At 40.5% G+C, this 18,376-nt stretch overlaps 1 protein-coding gene across 1 annotated transcript in view; it reads left to right on the forward strand.

Moving 5' to 3' along the window:
* LOC117965622 (interferon-induced protein 44-like) overlaps nucleotides 1-18,376 on the forward strand; it is a 31,575-nt gene that overhangs the window by 1,831 nt on the left and 11,368 nt on the right. Inside the window, exons 2-3 of the mRNA XM_059006863.1 lie at nucleotides 376-460; nucleotides 556-766. Coding sequence (XP_058862846.1) covers nucleotides 376-460; nucleotides 556-766 — 296 coding nt within the window. The remainder of the gene's footprint in view (nucleotides 1-375; nucleotides 461-555; nucleotides 767-18,376) is intronic.

Genomic DNA, 18,376 nt, shown 5'->3' on the forward strand with positions numbered 1-18,376 from the left:
CTTAATGCTTTAACATTTAAAAAACAAAACATGTTCTGTCCAACTAAGCCTAGAAGATCCTACATATGGCAAACAGTCTGTTCAGACACAGTCAGAAGAATCTTATCATGCCCCTCCCATTTAACCAAATATAGACTGGATTTAGATTTCCTTTCATCAGGGGGTGTCACCTCATCTACCATATATATAGTTTGTTTTTCTTTAACAGAATCATTACTTCTGTAACCTCTGAGCACCTTGCACAATTCATATCCTCATCTCAACATCTGCTGCAATGGGAGGATCACCATCAAGCGGTAAATCTTATTAAAAGCCTCATCTTTACCACAGAAAAAAACAGAGTTGTGCATATTTATTTCTCTCCCTATTTTGCAGAACATCCAAAACCAGAGCCGAGACCACAACCGAGACCAGAGCCACTTCTCCCTAATCCATGGCGTGAAGTTGAATTCAGTGTTTAGTAAGATCAGTGTTTTATTTTTGTATTTTCTGAAATATTTGTAAGACTGAGCTTTTTAAAGTTTGATATTTCTTTTTTTTTCACTTGTTTTACAGTGCTTACATCAAACTTCAAAAAGAAATAATAAACCACCAACCACACCCTAAGGCTTCCACAACAAATATTCTTATTTCAGGCAATGTGGGTTCCGGAAAGTCAAGCTTTCTCAATACGGTGTTCTCAGAACTAAGGAGCGAAGAACTCAACGGCAGAGTGCAAAACATTCAAGTCGTGAGACCAGGTACACAAACAACCGTCACACAACATGTAAGTGTTTAAATTCCAACACCTCCTACACTTCTCATCTAGTGTGCTTAATCACTGTGTCCTGTCATCTCACTGGCAGTAACAGCAGAGAAAAAAAACAGCAAGTGCACATGAGGTTTATTATTATTATTATTATTATTATTATTATTATTATTATTATTATTAATGAAAATAATAATCATGTATTTATGTATTAATGTATCGGTGAACCGACAAAGCAAGTACGTTTCACGTTCTTTAGTCTGTAGCAAACCTGCAACCAAACAAAGAACATCAGCTTCCTTCTATGTGTTTCATTGCCGCTTACTTTAATAATGATTTAGGCAACGCGATACAACTTTAACAAAACACACGTTCATTAAGCAGTTGGCTTCACTTAGAGGTTTGCTAGCATGCTTCTGTCTGTTCTTTTTCCTTCTCACTAAACACTTTACTTCTGGTGTTACGTCTCTGTCCCTCAGCTTTGGCCCAGTACAGACACACTGTTTCCCAATATAGTAATACATAAATACGTGATTCTGTATAAGTCCAACTCCGAAATGTCGATGTGTCCAGTTTAAAACAAACCGCACACACGCACGTGTATTCATTTTAAATGTATAAGTCATTGTGCTAAAATAAAATTAATGTGTTCTCTGTACACCTTACATAATGTACGAATATAAAACTGTAATAGGCTTATACAATACGGTTGAAAGCTACACATCAAATTAACAGTACATTTCTGTTTTATTTTAGTCTATACGCTACCAGTAATAAATCAAATACAAATCCATCGTGCTGATACGTTGTTCACATTGGTGTTTGACACGTAGATCATACAAAAGAGCCGACGCCCTTGCAAGGAGCGTATATCAGGCTTATGTCTTGGTGTGCGATTAGTTCACATAGTACCAGCCCTGCAGCTGCCTTCCCGCGTGCACTCTACAATACATTTCAACATAACTGGGGTATTGACTGCAATGTGTTGTGTTCCTGAACTTCTGAGTAAGGTAGGTAGGCAGGTATATATACGGAATACACGAATTTATTTGACCAAAACCTTGTCACAGACAAAGTGAGCTGTAACTTTGTAATGGGAAAACTATCCTAATGTTAAAAGGGGTGTTAGTGTTGTATTGTTATTTCATTTATAATACACACAGTACATGGTGCTGTAGATTTATTGACTGGAATGTAAGTGCAGGAAGGAGGAACATAGTGTTTCAATATAGATATTGCTCGAGTTGTTTCTGTACTGGGTCACAGCTATGGACGGAACAGAGAGACATAACACCAGAAGTAAAGCGTTTAGAGAGAAGGAAAAAGAACTGACAGAAGCATGCTAGCGAACATGTAAGTGAAGCCAACTAAAAAAAAGTGTGTTGTTTTGTTAAAGTTGTATCGCGTTGCCTAAATCATTATTAAAAGCAAGCGGCACACATAGAAGGAAGTTGATGTTCTTTGTTTGGTTGCGGGTTTGCGACAGGCTAAAGAACGTGAAAGGTACTTACTTTGTTTCCCGATACATTAATACATAAACACGTGATTATTATTTTCATTAATAATAATAATAATAATAACTAGAGTTGCGAGCAACTTTAAGGCTTCCAAGCAGTGAAATTTAAGCCCATTGGTTATTATAAATGAAGCGTTATCACAACTGTGCTAATTGTCAATTTTGGCACACATATTGGAATTATTGGTTAGTAGGCAATTTCAATTTTATTTGGTTGCACAGAAAATTCGAAATAGTATACAGTCATATAGACTTAATGCATATAAGAGGCTAACATTGTTCTAAATTCGAAATCGCTCTGTTTGAGTTTGTGGTGCCCTATTCTTAATTTTGCAATATAAAAATAGTCTACAGCATGTATTGGTTTTTGTATATTTTAATGCCACTATCATCTAATGTGCATTTTTAAAGCAATAGAACACGAAAGTGTAACGACTGGCTATCATGGGTGCCTGTCAAATACACAATTCACCATATTTAATTGTCACCAAACCGCTACTAGGACATAACATGTACACGATTCATGAGTAATACCACTCGAATCATATACAGAGGAATTATAAACAGGACAGAGGAGAGAAGAAGCCGGAACAGAACCCAGTTAGACAGTATAAATTGAGCATTTATTGTGCTCTGCAGGTGATAAACCTTTTGGAGAGTTGGCTCAAATACAGAACGAATTTAATAGGGGGCTGTGTGGTCCAGTGGTTAAAGAAAAGGGCTTGTAACCAGGAGGTCCCCGGTTCAAATCCCACCTCAGCCACTGTGTGACCCTGAGCAAGTCACTTCACCTCCTTGTGCTCCGTGTTTCGGGTGAGATGTAGTTGTAAGTGACTGCAGCTGATGCATAGTTCACACACCCTAGTCTCTGTAAGTCGCCTTGGATAAAGGCGTCTGCTAAATAAACAAATAATATTAGTAATAATAATAATAGTAAATCGCATCCAAAGTTACGTTATAGCACTCAGTAGTTAACGATCTGACCCAACAAACATTATATCCAGCTGAATCAAAGACATCATATTGCACACTTGATAAACTCATTATAGTTTGCACATAAATAGTAATTATTGCACATCAATAGTAGCCCAGTTATATTGCACACCTTAATCGTGTATATTACACATAAGCTAGTTATATTGCACACCTTGGTTAATCATGTATATTGTGATCAGTGAAAAAAAACACTCCATACGTCTTTTAAATACACTGGCTGTTTCGTTGCCACCTATTGAGGATTTGCGATTGTGGATTTCATCAGTTTAGTCTTAATTATAACTATGAATGTAGTTATGAAATAAAAAAAATAACAGAAGCCATATCAGTAAGTATTTTTGTCAGCACAGTATAACCATTCACTTGAACTCCGTATGTAGATACTACTGAATCACAGCCGATTTATCTGTAAACACAGCCCTATAAATGCACCTTAATATAATTAAAATAAAAGGTAGAACGTAACTGACATCTGTCATATAGTAACATTCTGCGAAATGATATTCATGGTAGCTTTAATAAAACAAGTTTGTTCATAAGTTTTACAAACTACGTATAACTTATCTCGAGACTAAATTTTGCCATTGACTTGTCAACACATTGTTGCGGTAGGTTTATACTAAAAACACTTTAAAACATACAAAAAAACATAAACAGGCAGCATTGCAGGCAAAAGACGCGGCGTGCTAGTTTTTTTTAAATAATAAAATAAAAGGTTAAACAAACACTTTACACACAGAGCAAAAATCAAATATAAACAAATCACGAACCCAATACACCACAGGTCCTTTAAGGTCAGGCTGGGCAGCAGCTTTGACGGTTTCTTTTTAAGTTTCGTTTTTGTTGTCTTTCTTTTATTTCTACTCTCCGTTGTCGCTGTCGTTCCTTCTCTAAACACCCCAGCATGAACTATATGCGCTGGAGGTTATTATACAGCTGAGTATTTACCGATTAGCAACAATGTAAACAATTAACTAACTCGGAGATGGCCACCTTCTGCACGAGGTTTTTAAATACTCCTGGCAGCGGAATTCGTGTGACTTGTAAAGCCTATTGTTATTGCTGTGTTTATTAGGCTTCCAAGCCAAAGGCTGGGGAAGCCTATTATTATTATTATTATTATTATTATTATTATTATTATTATTATTATTATTATTATTGTTCTGCACAAACAACATCGCAGTTATGAAAACGCATAAGTAAGTAGATGCCTATGGCTGGACAACCAGATTGGCGTCCCCGAATGAAAGTCACATGGTTCGACCGCCACCTTGGATCTCGTGGAAATTTTGGGAATTTTTCAAATCTCTTGCCGTTAAAAACAACTTAAGGTGGAACTGTGACACTGTGACAATGGCGTATAAAAAACATATGTTCAATCAAGGTCGATTGAACAATTACTTTGCCCGCTACGCTGGATTGGCGCCAAATATTCAACAATCTTCTTGTCTTAAACCGCAACGTCAATCGACACCTAAATCGGCACGCATGTTCATGACCAGGTCCTTTCTACCATTTGTAAAATCCACACTTTTTCTCTATAAAACATGATCGCAACGCGCAAATACCCGTTTCACGATGGCTCTATTTTCATACATTCGTGCATAAATCCAAGGTGCAATAGACTACATTCATGAAACTTTATATGACCATAGAGACTCACGTGAAGTACTGGTGATATGAAAATGACACATTTTGGTCACATGGTTTGGCGGCCATATTGATAATTGTAAAAAAAAAACTTTGCAGCCCATAACAAGAACACCATTGCACTTATGCTCTTCAATGTCAGCACAATTGCACAGACCATTGCTAAAGATTGAAACAAATTGCTCACTAGGGGTTGCGGCCATATTGGAATTTACGTTGAAATTTGAACTGCTAGGGCGTGCTGACAGGGTCATAGTTATAATGGAACACGTATAGGAAGTCATGTGCTCTATGAAAAATGTCATTGCCCGCAACCTCTGACCTCTCCTAAAGGTCAAACGTGATGCATGACACCATCGACATACGCAACTGGCTATAAAACTGCCTATAACTTCTTATTGGCTGCACCAAAACACACAAAATTTGACACAGATGTAGAGGACTAGGGGATGTTGTGTCATGGTCAATATGGCTGCCTTTGGTCACATTGTGTGGCAGCCATCTTGGATTTAATTAAAAGTTTGGACAATATTCAAAAGTCTTCTTCTCATGATTGGTAAATAGTACAGCTGTGAAAAATGTTGTACATAGTGCGCTCACGTCCACGATTTATTTTACTTAAGGAAAAAAGGATCAGTCACATGGTGTGGCAGCTATGTTGGATTTTGCGTAAAACACTTAAACAACAACTGCTCACGAGCACTTTGGCTGCTTTACATGAATCTTGTGTATACGTTATCTCAGAAAAAGTTCCTACATCTACAAACATGACCGCTATGAGTCAATCAATATGGGTGACATGCCAGTTTTGCAAATTTTTCACCCTGAAATGACACATTCCCACTACTGGGGACAGCTGTTAACATGGAAAAGTCTGCAAGGTATAGAAAAAATATAGCAAGGTATAGCAAGGTATAGAAAAAAATATGTTTGTAATTTATTAGATGAGACTTTTACAAAACTGGTGTGTTTATATGAGCACTGTAGGTAATGCAAGTAATGTAATGTGTAATGCATAAATAGTTTTAAGTAGTATGGTGCGACAGGGTGGCTGGGCCGTGACGTCACGGAAGAAGCAGGAACATAAAAACACTGACACCAAGTCTGCAGTTTCCAAATAATAAATAATAAATTAACAATAATAAATAAAATATTCAAACAAAAACACTGTGCTCACAGAGCAAAATAAAAGGGTAAACAAAAATAATCACAAACACAAAATAAATAAAACACAGGGCAGGCTGGGCAGATTGCCTTCACTGTTCCTATGTCTATTATTAATTTCTGTTTTGTTTTCTCTCGTTTCTCTCGCTCTCTCCATTCTCTCATACACCCCACACCCAGAGTGCAGCGAGCTGCAGGCTTTTATAGTGTGGCTGAGGGGTTTAACTGACTAGTAATTAGTCTATTACCCCTCGGCCACAATCTGCATGAGTTTATTAAATTACTGTGGATGGGGCTACCCATCTACGCTACTAAACAAAATCAGTTACGCCGTCTTAAAAACAGAAACAAAACAACAAAACCCGCAGCGTTTCGCCGTCATATTAAAACACTAAATCATAACGATAATATTAATACAAAACACCTGAAGGACGGCACCTTGCTCGTCCTATATAACAATAAAACAAACAAATACAAAATAACACGGACGGAGAGGGGAACCCTGTTCTAAAATAAATATACACATTTAATCAGCAGGGCCCTGCTACATATGGTTAAGTTCTGCTAAAGGTCAAATTTAAAGCTGCCTGTAAAACTTAATAATTTCTTATTGACTGCAGATGGTTGTTATATAACTTGAGGAGTTCTGACTGAAAGCCTATTTCTAGAGCTGCAATATCCTTTTTGTAACGAGGTGACCAGTACTGAACACAATATTCTAGGTGAGGTCTTACTAATGCATTGTAAAGTTTTAACATTATTTCCCAACATTGACAGCTTCTTCCTCTTTCCTGTTTATAATTCCTCAGTATAGGATTCGAGTGGTGTTACTCATGAATCGTACACATGTTATGTCCTAGTAGCGGTTTGCTGGCAATTAAATATGGTGAATTGTGTATTTGCTAAGCACCCCAGTTAGCCAATCATTACACTATTATCACTTTCTATTGCTTTAAAAAATGTGCATTAAATGATAGTGTCATTAAAATATACAAAAACCAATACATGCTGTAGACTTTATTTTATATTGCAAAATTAAAAATAGGGCACCACACACTCACACACGCTCACACACACACACACGCACACATGCACACAAACTCAAACAAAGAGCGATTTCGAATTTAGAACAATGTTAGCCTCTTATATGCATTATTTTCAAAGTCTATATGACTGCATACGATTTGGAATTTTGTGAGCATCCAAATAAAATTTAAATTGGCCTACTAAACAATAATTCCAATATATGTGCCAAAATTGACACAGTTAGTACAGTTGTGATAACGCTTCATTTATAATAACCAAGCTGCTAAAATTTCACGATAACTGCTTGGAAGCCGTAAAGTTGCTCGCAACTGTAGTTATTATTATTATTATTATTATTATTATTATTATTATTATTATTTTTTTTTTTTTTCTTCCCAAACATCATCACAGAGTTATGAAAACACATACGTAAGTAGATGCCTATGGCTGGACAACCAGACTGGCGTCCCCGAATGAAAAAGTCACATGGTTCGACCATCATATTGTATCTCGTGGAAATTTTGGGAGTTTTTAAAATCTCTTGCCATTAAAAACAACTTAAGGTGGAACTGTGACAATGGCAGCAGATAGTGCAGCAATGGCCTATAAAAAACATATGTTCAATCGAGGTCGATTGAGCAATTACTTTGCCCGCTACGCTGGATTGGCGCCAAATATTCTTGTCTTAAACCACAACGTCAATCAACACTTTAATTGGCACGCATGTTCATGACCAGGTCCTTTCTACCGTTTTGTAAAATCCACGCTTTTTCGTTAAAAAACATGACCGCGGCACGCAAATAACCGTTTCACGACGGCTCTATTTTCATACATTTGTGCATAAATCCAAGATGCAATAAACTACAGTCATGAAACTTTATATGACCATAGAGACTCATGTGAAGTACTGGTGATATGAAAATGACACATTTTGGTCACATGGTTTGGCGGCCATATTGATAAATGTAAAAAAAAAAAACTTTTGCAACCCTGCTGCTCTGCTGCTCTGCTCCTGGCGGTGGAGGTGGCAGAGGCAGAGGCAGCTCCCGCTGCTCTGATCCTGGAGGTGGAGGTGGCAGAGGCAGAGGCAGCTCCCGCTGCTCTGCTCCTGGCGGTGGAGGTGGCACAGGCAGAGGCAGCTTCCGCTGCTCTGATCCTGACGGTGGAGGTGGCACAGGCGAAGGCAGCTCCCGCTGCTCTGATCCTGGAGGTGGAGGTGGCAGAGACAGAGGCAGCTCCCGCTGCTCTGATCCTGGAGGTGGAGGTGGCAGAGACAGAGGCAGCTCCCGCTGCTCTGCTCCTGGTGGTGGAGGTGGCACAGGCAGAGGCAGCTTCCGCTGCTCTGATCCTGGCGGTGGAGGTGGCGAAGGCAGCTCCCGCTGCTCTGCTCCTGGCGGTGGAGGTGGCACAGGCAGAGGCAGCTTCCGCTGCTCTGATCCTGGCGGTGGAGGTGGCACAGGCGAAGGCAGCTCCCGCTGCTCTGATCCTGGCGGTGGAGGTGGTGGAGGCAGAGGCAGCTCCCGCTGCTCTGATCCTGCTGGTGGAAGCGGTGGAGGTGGGGACAGCGTGTAGTCTCCTGCTGTTGCAGGGAACCGGTGCTTCTCCTTCGCCTCCTCTTCCTGGAGAATGGGGCAGTTGACCATGAAGTGGCCCCACTCCCCGCAGGCAGTGCACCAGTTCAAGGCCTCAAGTGTGCTGATGTATGCTCCCCAGATGCCCTTTGGTCGTCACTCCTCCTCCTCTCCAGGGCGGGGGCAGTTGACGATGTGTAACAACCAGACTTAAGACACAAGACAAAACTAACCGATTTCAAAGAACAGATAATTATAGACTTATTGACAGCGTATAATGGGACCATAAGTTCGTGGGTAAGAGTGTTTTAATCTCCAGTAACCTTTTTACAGTGACAAAAAACTGTAGAACAGTACAATGTCAATACAAAGTAAGCAAAATATACCTTAAACATTGCTCTAAGAAACCTCATAGCACAATAGAATGCATAGTGTATACACTGATATAAATATTTTGGAAGTGAAACAGCAAGTAATACGGCAAAGACCTCTCAAAATGACCCTGTTAACCCTGGATACTGCTGGTAAGAATGGTACACAAAACAGTTTGAAACACAATCAAAAAGTATTAACAAAAAAAACCAGTCCATGTAAATTAATGCACTTACAAAGTTCCTTATTGCAAAAAAAAACGACAAACAAGACAAAGTCAATCGTGCTTCAAGACAAAACAAACTTGAAAAAATTATATTCCAAAGAAAAATAAAGTATCAAAACAAACGCTCATAATATTATAAAAAAAAAACAATTGTAATCCAACATTGTCCAGCACAAAAAAGGAAAAGTCTAACAGACCGTCTCACCCCTTCCTGCCGTGTGTCCGAGGACCCGCTACGCGTTATTCCTGGGTTGCAAATCGATCTCTGTTTTCTTCAGTTTCAAAACATCCATATATATAAAAAACGAGCAGCATTCCAGAGCTGTATTCGTGACAGTCAGCTCAGTACTACTTCAGAAAAAATGTTACATAGTTTCTAGGTAAGCTTAACTCTTTGCGGTCCATTGTCGGACCTGGTCCGACATCATTTTAGAAACGCAAAAAACGGGTTTCTAATCGTTTTTTCTCCGGAAAAAGCCGAAAAACCATTCAATGGCCGAGTGGGAGCGACAGGAGCCGAGAGAAGTCGAAAAAAAAGAAAAAAAGGCATTGTCACCGGGCCGAGTGACTGGGTTTGGCTTGCCAAAAAGGATGATAAAAACACCAGAATTAAATTGCAAAAAAAACAATTTATTTATTTGAAACAAAAGAAAAACAAGAGAAAGTAATACGCCATGAATCTCTCGCACCCACCTTCAAGGTTAGAGCTCCCCCCCTGAGCATTCCAAGGCCTTTATATATAGAATGAATTTCCCATAAGGCAACTCATTTAAAGATACAGCTCTCATTTTTAAAAAAATAAATAAATAAATAAATACAGATTCAAAAATGCTTCATTAGCATCATCAAAAAAATATTTTGTCCAGATCCACACACATAAGGTTAACCATACACATATATAAGACAACAACATAAAGAAAAGTGCACTTTTAAATATTAGCTATGACCTTTAACCTCAGCAACCATTTTGTTTCTGCTGATGTGGCACTATCAGCCATCTTTATATGCTGAGGTATCACTGGTGGCCATCTTTTATACACTGCTGATCAGCTACTACCAGCAACAAGGATTTTTATACACAGGTATGAATAATACAAACTTTGGTTTTTTAATTATATTTTCTCTTTGCTTGTGTTGTTCTCCAAGAATGGGGGTACACTGCAGTGATTTGGGGAAAATAGGGGGAATGGTAAGTCAGAATTCATTAATCATGCATATCACAAGCACACACACATTCAGACATGAAGGGAAGTAGGAAAGGTTCTTGGAGTCAACAAAAATACCTTGGTACAAAAATAAATTAAAAAGCCACCCTGTCACAGGCGTATCTCATGAATAGTCATACATGGCCCTGGTATCAGATAACGGGGCGGTCATAAGTAAACAAGCTGGCTGAGTCAGCGCACCGAGAACACGGACATTTGCAGAGCTTTTTTGAGATGTTATAGTAATAAAATAATGACTTGGATCACATTATTGAGGAGTTTGGTGATAAAACGAGTGATCAGGAGATGATTGATCGGTATGTACGACTATTATTATTATTATTATTATTATTATTATTATTATTATTATTATTTATTTCTTACATAGGTGAAAGCTATAGCGAACGAAAGGGTGGGGTGGGGCTGGAGATGCCTAGTGAGTGCTTTGTTGATATGCAGGGCCTTTTAAACCCATTTGACTGTGAAAAAAAATACTTTTAAACAGCACGTCTAAAATTAGCTGCGCGTGTGAAAATAAATTAGACCTGGCATGCCTGACGCGCATTTAATAAATGTACTGCAAAGGGTTAAATAATTTAAAAAGCAAAAAAGAAACCGCAACAAACTCTCTAGCAGTTTCCCGCTTCCTGCGTTCTGCAAACACAGCTCAGCTCTCCTTTCAGGCCACCCCCATTTCCCACAATACTCTCTTTTTATCAATGAAACCCAGCTGGCTTTAATTAAAACAATTACCACATCTGGCATAATAGAAGAGCCTTCACATAGAAAAAATAAATACAATGAACCCTGATAAATCCCCCTCAAGCCTGGACAACTAAGCCAAACGGGAGATAAGTTAATAAATAAGGCAGAGAAGAACAATTTATTTTAACCTGGCCAGGTCTAATCCATTCTAATTAAAGAACAGATAATGATGTATTTTTAACATCATTTATGTGGCGGTCGCCACAGATGGAGTGGCCCCCCTTCCCGCAGGAAGGGCACCAACTTGAGGCCTCAACCAGGTGAAGGTAACCATCCCAGCGTCCACTCTTGAGCTTCCCTCTCTTGCGCTCTTGACACTCTGGCTCCACCTTCATGGGCGCTGACTGCACAGGCTCCCCCCTTCTGGATGCTGGATGCACGGGCTCCCCCATTCCGGGCGCTAGAGCCTGCTTCTTCACCTTCTTGGCACCTCCCCTCCTTCCCTTCTTCGGGACCAGCAGTTCCACCTCCTCCCATGGAGGGGGTTGTTTGGGTGCTTTGCCTATGGCAAAGCACCACTCCTCCCCTTTGAGGCAGGTGAGGTAGGTTTCCTGATCCACTTGTGGCGATGGATGGCCTTCGGGTGGATCCACTCCTCCGCGGTCTTCTCCTCACCTCGATCGAAGGCCTGCACAAAGAGGGGGTCTTCATATGGGCACACATCAGGGAGGTTCCCATACAAGCCAATAACAAGAACACCATTGCACTTACGCTCTTCAATGTCAACACAATTGTACAGACCATTGGAAAGTAATAACTGCTGAAGATTGAAACAGATTGCTCATACGGCGTGGCGGCCATATTGGAATTTATGTTGAAATTTGAACTCCTAGGCCGTGCTGACAGGGTCATAGTTATAATGGAACACGTATAGGAAGTCATATGTGCTCTATGAAAAAATGTCATCGCCCACGACCTTTGACCTTCCCTAAAGGTCAAATGTGAACATTTCTGGTAATAATGCCTTAGACCACTGACAGCTGCCATGCAATGATAGATTTTTATCACTGCAATTACACATTCCAACCACTGCTGACAGCTGCTATTGCAACCATGGGGAAGTGAGCACAAAATGTTTCTTCAAGTCAGCCATTGTTACTCGCTGGAGGTAAGTTGAGACACTACTCATCTCAATATATAAATTATGTTTAATACTATATTCATTTAGTTATTAGCATGTTTTAAAGTGTTACACAGTAATTATTAAAAAAAATCTCGGGTTGTACAAGAATGTACTGTAAACCATTTTTTTTTAAACGCTACTGCAGCTAAACAGAAGGTTCTCGAAAAAAAAAGATTGCACAGTTGCTACAACTGTTTACATAAGGTGTGTGTATTGTTTCAATTTGTTATCTGCATGGACCTCTCAGACCTACTTTTCCCATCATCCTTCTGCTCACTGGTAAAAAAAAATTAAAACAATACACACACTTTACATAAACAGTTGTAGCAACACATGGGAACATGTAACACAACAAAATAAAAAAGGTCATCATGTACCCTTTAATGTAATGTCTGTGTGTGTGTATATATATATATATATATAGCAAATTATTTTGGTGAAACGGAAAATATCAAACAAGTAAAGAATGAAACTGAAAAGAGACAGCTTCTTCGGTATTTGAGTAAAGCGAAATAATCAAATTGCGAAATGTGCTTTGAGTAAATGCACAGTTCCTGAACAGATTTTGAAGATGCTGCTCAATCTTCTTTACTGTTTTGTTATCTCCTTGTTTGATATTTTCCATTTCGGAATTTGAGCAAAATAATTCGTAATAAGGGCTCCCATGTGGCGCATCCAGTAAAGGTGCTCCACGTGGAGTGCAGGATGTGCCCTATAGTCTGGACGTCACGAGTTCGAATCCAGGCTATTCCTTTGCCGACCGAGGACGGAAGCTTCCAGGGGGCGGCGCTGCCCGGGGGGTGGGAGGGTTAGGTCGGCCAGGGTGTCCTCGGCTCACCGCGCACCTGCGAACCCTGTAGTCTGGCCAGCACCTGCGAGCTTGCCTGTAAGCTGCCAGAGAGCTGCATTGTCCTCCGACGCTGTAGCTCTTGGGTGGCTGCATGGTGAGTCCGCAGTGTGAAAAAAGAGGTTGGCTGACGGCACATGCTTCAGAGGACAGTGTGTGTTCGTCTTCACAGTCAGCGCAGGGGTGGTAGCAGTGAGCTGAGCCTAAAAAATAATTGGCCATTCCAAATTGGGAGAAAATAATACAAAAATTGGCAATGACTAAATTAAAAACAAAAAAATTACAATAAATGTTCTAATTTTCATACTAAATAGCACTTAATAGTACTGTACATGCCACTTTGCACCATACTCTATTCGCAGGTCAATTGCTTAACCTTAAACATCACACCCAGCTTGAGGTGGCAAAGCCCTCACAATGTGTGCTAATATGCAGGAAAAGAAGGGTGTGTGTGTATATTTCACTGCATAGTCTGTGAATGCCTACTTGTGCCACTCTGCAATCTACTTTATATTGAAGAGAAATGCTCAAGCTTTAAAATGATACCCGGGGCTCCCGAGTGGCACATCCGGTAAAGGCGCTCCACGTTGAGTGCAGAATGAAACCTTTTGCCTGGAGGTTGCCGGTTCAAGTCCAGGCTATTCCACTGCCCACCGTGTAAGCTGCTCAGAGCTGTGTTGTCCTCCGATGCTGTAGCTCTGGGTTGGCTGCATGGTGGTAGTGGTGAGCTGAGCCTAAAATACAATTAGACATTTCAAGTTGGGAGAAAAACGGGAAAAAATAAATTGACGACGACTAAATTGAAAATAAATAAATACATTAAATAAATAATAAAATAAAATGATACCCTAATTGAGGTGGCACCTCCAGACTATCTAAGTGATTACCCCCTTAGAATGTGAGATAATATTCAAAACGTAACTGTGCAAATAAGCAACTAACTTCACCCTCGAATCGGGAATAAGTAACTAGCTTCAGCCCAGTCCTTTTGTAAAGCTTGGAGCCCCCATCCAAAACTCGTCGTCTGTTGAGTGTCAGTTTTGGGTTCCAACTAAAGTTAGCTGTGATTGGTCGAAGTGGGCGAGGCTGAGGGGAGTGATTGACACTTTTTGCTTGCACAGTTGAAATAAAATGTATTTAAATAAACTGGGGGGGAGGGGGGGTGATGGACATGTGGAATGTTTCTTATTTGAGTAAAGTCATTAAACCCATTTCAGTTGTTTTAAAACTAGTGCTAAAGTTAACCAGGATTTGTTCACCAGCTTAAAATACATAAATATTTTGTTCGGTAAATTATCTATAATGCACAGTACACTTTCAAAGATGAGTTGTTCTTAGAAAATGCATCATCTTTGATATCAGCTACTTGTGCTAGATTGGCATTTTTACATTTCATAAACTGCGTTCTCCATTGTAATTGGTTAACCATTCTTAATTATTGCAAGACAAGTTAATTTGAGTGTCAAGAAAGCCAAAACCCACTAAAAATACACTGACTAACATTAATAAGAAGATATATGTTACCAGATATAAATATGTAAAGTAATATGACTTGGTTGAAAAATTATGATGTCGACAGGAAAAAATGTGACTTTTTTCTTTTCAACTTCACAATAAATATAATGAACTACAAAAACGATTTTTTTTAAAAATTATTTTATTGCAACAGAAACATAAGTTCCTGTGAGGTCTATATTTAGATACTATGTAGGTCTACCTTTCATTGTGGTTAATGGGGGCAGTGCTAACTAACTTTTTTTTTTGGAACTGCAGCAGGCAGTCTCCCCAGCGCATCAGCATGACAACTGTCTGGATTGAGCGAAGTAGGGTACATCTCTGGGGTCTTCAAGTGGGCACCTTCCATCCTCTGTGTTTCGTCGACTAGCCCACGACACCTCAAGAGGGCTCGACGGTGATTCTGGCGTCCCAGCATCACCCCCCCTCCGTCCCCCACTCAACTCAGCCCAGACTCCTAACCCGTACATCAGCATTTCTTTCTTTCTATTGTGCTTGAGATCCCCAACCAGACTCTTTCCGTCTCAACCACAGCCAGTTGCTGCTGCTCTCTGCTGCTTCAGATAAGTTCTTCACTGTGCGACGCAACTCTTGGCCACTGAATCTGATGTCTCTGAGAAACCGGGTTGTAGAGTGTGCCACAAATCCTCGACAACCCACCTCCACTAGGTAAACCCGAACTCTCCATCCTCGCTGTTCCGCTTCAGCGGCTAGTTGAGCATACCGCAGTTTCTTCCTCTCATACGCCTCATCTACAGCATCCTCCCATGGCACTGTTAAGTCTACCAGGTGAACAAGGCAAGCTGATCCAGACCACAGGACAATATATGTTCGAAGGTTAGTGGTGGCAAAATAAGCCATTGACCAACATCTGCCAGCATTTTCCAGTCTCTAGCAGTATCCAGTTGTTCTGGGCGAGGCTTGGTTTTAACACCATTTCTTGGTGGTTGCTCTCCTGGGCGGAAGAATGTTGTCTTTTGTGTGTAATGTTTTGATGGAACTGGTGGCAACTTAGTGGTCATGTTACGCTTGTCTTCTAATCCTAAGGCCAGCACCTGGTCATGATGCCAAGTAAACCATCCTTGGCTAAGAGCCACCTTACATCCTGTCAAAATATGCCTAATGTTGCAGGTGATGAACACAAAGGACATGAGGGATCCTCTCCTACCCAGAGGTTTAGGTTCTGTGGTGATGGGAGAACATCATATGTTGACCTGATGAAGAAACTGATCCTGCTCTATTCCACTGACCATAGGCCTTGCCAGCCAATCTTGCATTGTTCCACACTCTCCCATCTCATCCATCCTCCCCGCTTGGCCTGGGAAACAGCCTTTATGCACTTCATCCTCTCCTCCTGCTTTTGTACCTCATTGACTTCAGCTTCCTCCATTGAGCTGGGGCTGCCTTGTGCCATGTAGGAGGAGCTGAACTGAAAACAAGACCCCCTCTTCCATGCTGAACTTGCCCCATGATATCACCAATTTGAAGGGCAGCCTTTGCATCTTCCACGGCTTTCTTTGTCACCCACTTTCTTCCAGTTTTCAACACAGTTGATGCTTCCCTTATGCATTTGTCACGTGACTTTACTAATGTAATTTCCAGTGTGACCTTGGCGCACTTAAACTCCTCGGTTAGAGCGGAGACTGGTAGCTGCAGTATTCTGTTACCATAAAGTCCCACTCTGCTGAGGCAGCATGGTACTCCCAACCATTTCCTGATGTATGAACTGATTAAAGTTTCTAGCTTCTCTACTGTTGTCAAAGAAACCTCGTACACAGTCCGAGGCCAGAGCAGCCAGAGCAGCCTCGGCAGTAGACCAAACTGAAGCACCAGAGTTTTAGTTTGCCTAGTAAAGCTCTGCTGTCTATGCTCTTCAACCCATCCACTGCTTGTTGTCTAACTTCTCCCACACAAACTGTGTCCTTTAGATCCCCGTCGTACCATCTCCCAAGACTCTTCACTGGCTTCACAGACACTGTTGGTATTGCCTCACCATTAATGAAGAACGTTTTATCTACTACTTTACCTTTAATTATGGAGATGCTCCTTGATTTAGTGGGCTTGAATTGCATTTGCACCCATTCAATGTTATTGGTTAATTTGCCCAATAACCGATTAGTACAGGCTACTGTTGTAGTTATGCTTGTCATGTCACCCATATATGCTCGAATTGGTGGTAGTCGCATTGCAGAAGCCAAGCGCTCTCCTCCCACTACCCATTTTGATGCCCTAATGATTACTTCCATTGCCATGGTAAAAGCCAGTGGAGAAATGGTGCATCCTGTCATTATTCCAACTTCTAGGCATTTCCATGTAGTGCTGAATGCTGAAGTTGAAAAACTAAATTGCAAATCTCCAAAGTAGGCTTTCATTAAATTTGTTATTGTCATCAGTACACTGAAAAAATCAAATGCTGCCCAAAGAAGTTCATGTGGAACTGAACCATATGCATTAGCCAAATCCAGGAATGTGACATGGAGATGCTTCCTCTCCTTTTTAGCTGATTGAATTTGTTGCCAGATCACATTGATGTGTTGTAAGCATCCTGGGAAACCTAGAATGCCCGCTTTTTGTATTGAAGTGTCAATGAAGTAGTTCTTTAATAGGTAAGTTGACAATCTCTGAGCAAAAATGCTGAAGAAAACGTTGCCTTCTATGTTTAATAGGGAAATAGGGTGAAACTGACTGATGCTTGTAGAATCTTTTTCTTTAAGTATAAAGACTCCACCTGATCGGCACCATACTCTTGGTACAACCTGTTTTTCCCATTCCACTTTCATTAATTTCCACAGGATTCGTAGAACTCCTGAAGCACTCTTGTACACTCTGTACGGAACTCCATTAGGCCCTGGAGATGATGAAGCCCTTGCTTTTTTCACAGCTTGCTCTACTTCTTTCCACTTAGGTGCACAGTCCCCCATTTGGTATTCTGGTGGATTGATAGGTGGGATGTCTGAAGGAATTGACATAGCCTCCTGCCTTTTTGAATCTGTATGTGTTTCCTCCAAATATCTCTCCAGCTCAACCTTAGATGCTTTTAGTGTGCCATTCTTCTCACTGGTGAATAACTTCTTTACAAATTTGAATGGGTCTTTATAAAAGTTAGTTCTCGCATGCTCCTTCTTTTTGTAGCATTTCCGTAGGCGCTCAGCTCTGCGCAATGTTGCAAGCTTATCTTTTAAGACCCTTTGTAAGAGATTGAGTCCCTCCTTCTGACTTTATTCTGCTCTTCTCCATTGCTTCCTCAGCTGTCTCCTTTCTCTAACTAAGAGTTCAACCTCCTTCTGCCATCTAGACTTTCCAGGAATAGTTTGAACTTTTTCCTTCCTTTTTTCAACTCCAAACTTCTCGCTTCCATATGCGTAGATGATGTCCCCAAATTTATCCAGCTTCTTTTCAACTGTTCCGCTTAACCTTTCCAATGCAAAGGTTTTCCAGTGTGACCTTGGCGCACTTAAACTCCTCGGTTAGAGCGGAGACTGGTAGCTGCAGTATTCTGTTACCATAAAGTCCCACTCTGCTGAGGCAGCATGGTACTCCCAGCCATTTCCTGATGTATGAACTGATTAAAGTTTCTAGCTTCTCTACTGTTGTCAAAGAAGCAGATCTGTGTTTACTGTGTCCAACATAGTTTTCTTACAAGCTCTTGGCC

The sequence above is a fragment of the Acipenser ruthenus genome, chromosome 34 (assembly GCF_902713425.1).
Source record: "Acipenser ruthenus chromosome 34, fAciRut3.2 maternal haplotype, whole genome shotgun sequence".
NCBI lineage: Eukaryota > Metazoa > Chordata > Actinopteri > Acipenseriformes > Acipenseridae > Acipenser > Acipenser ruthenus.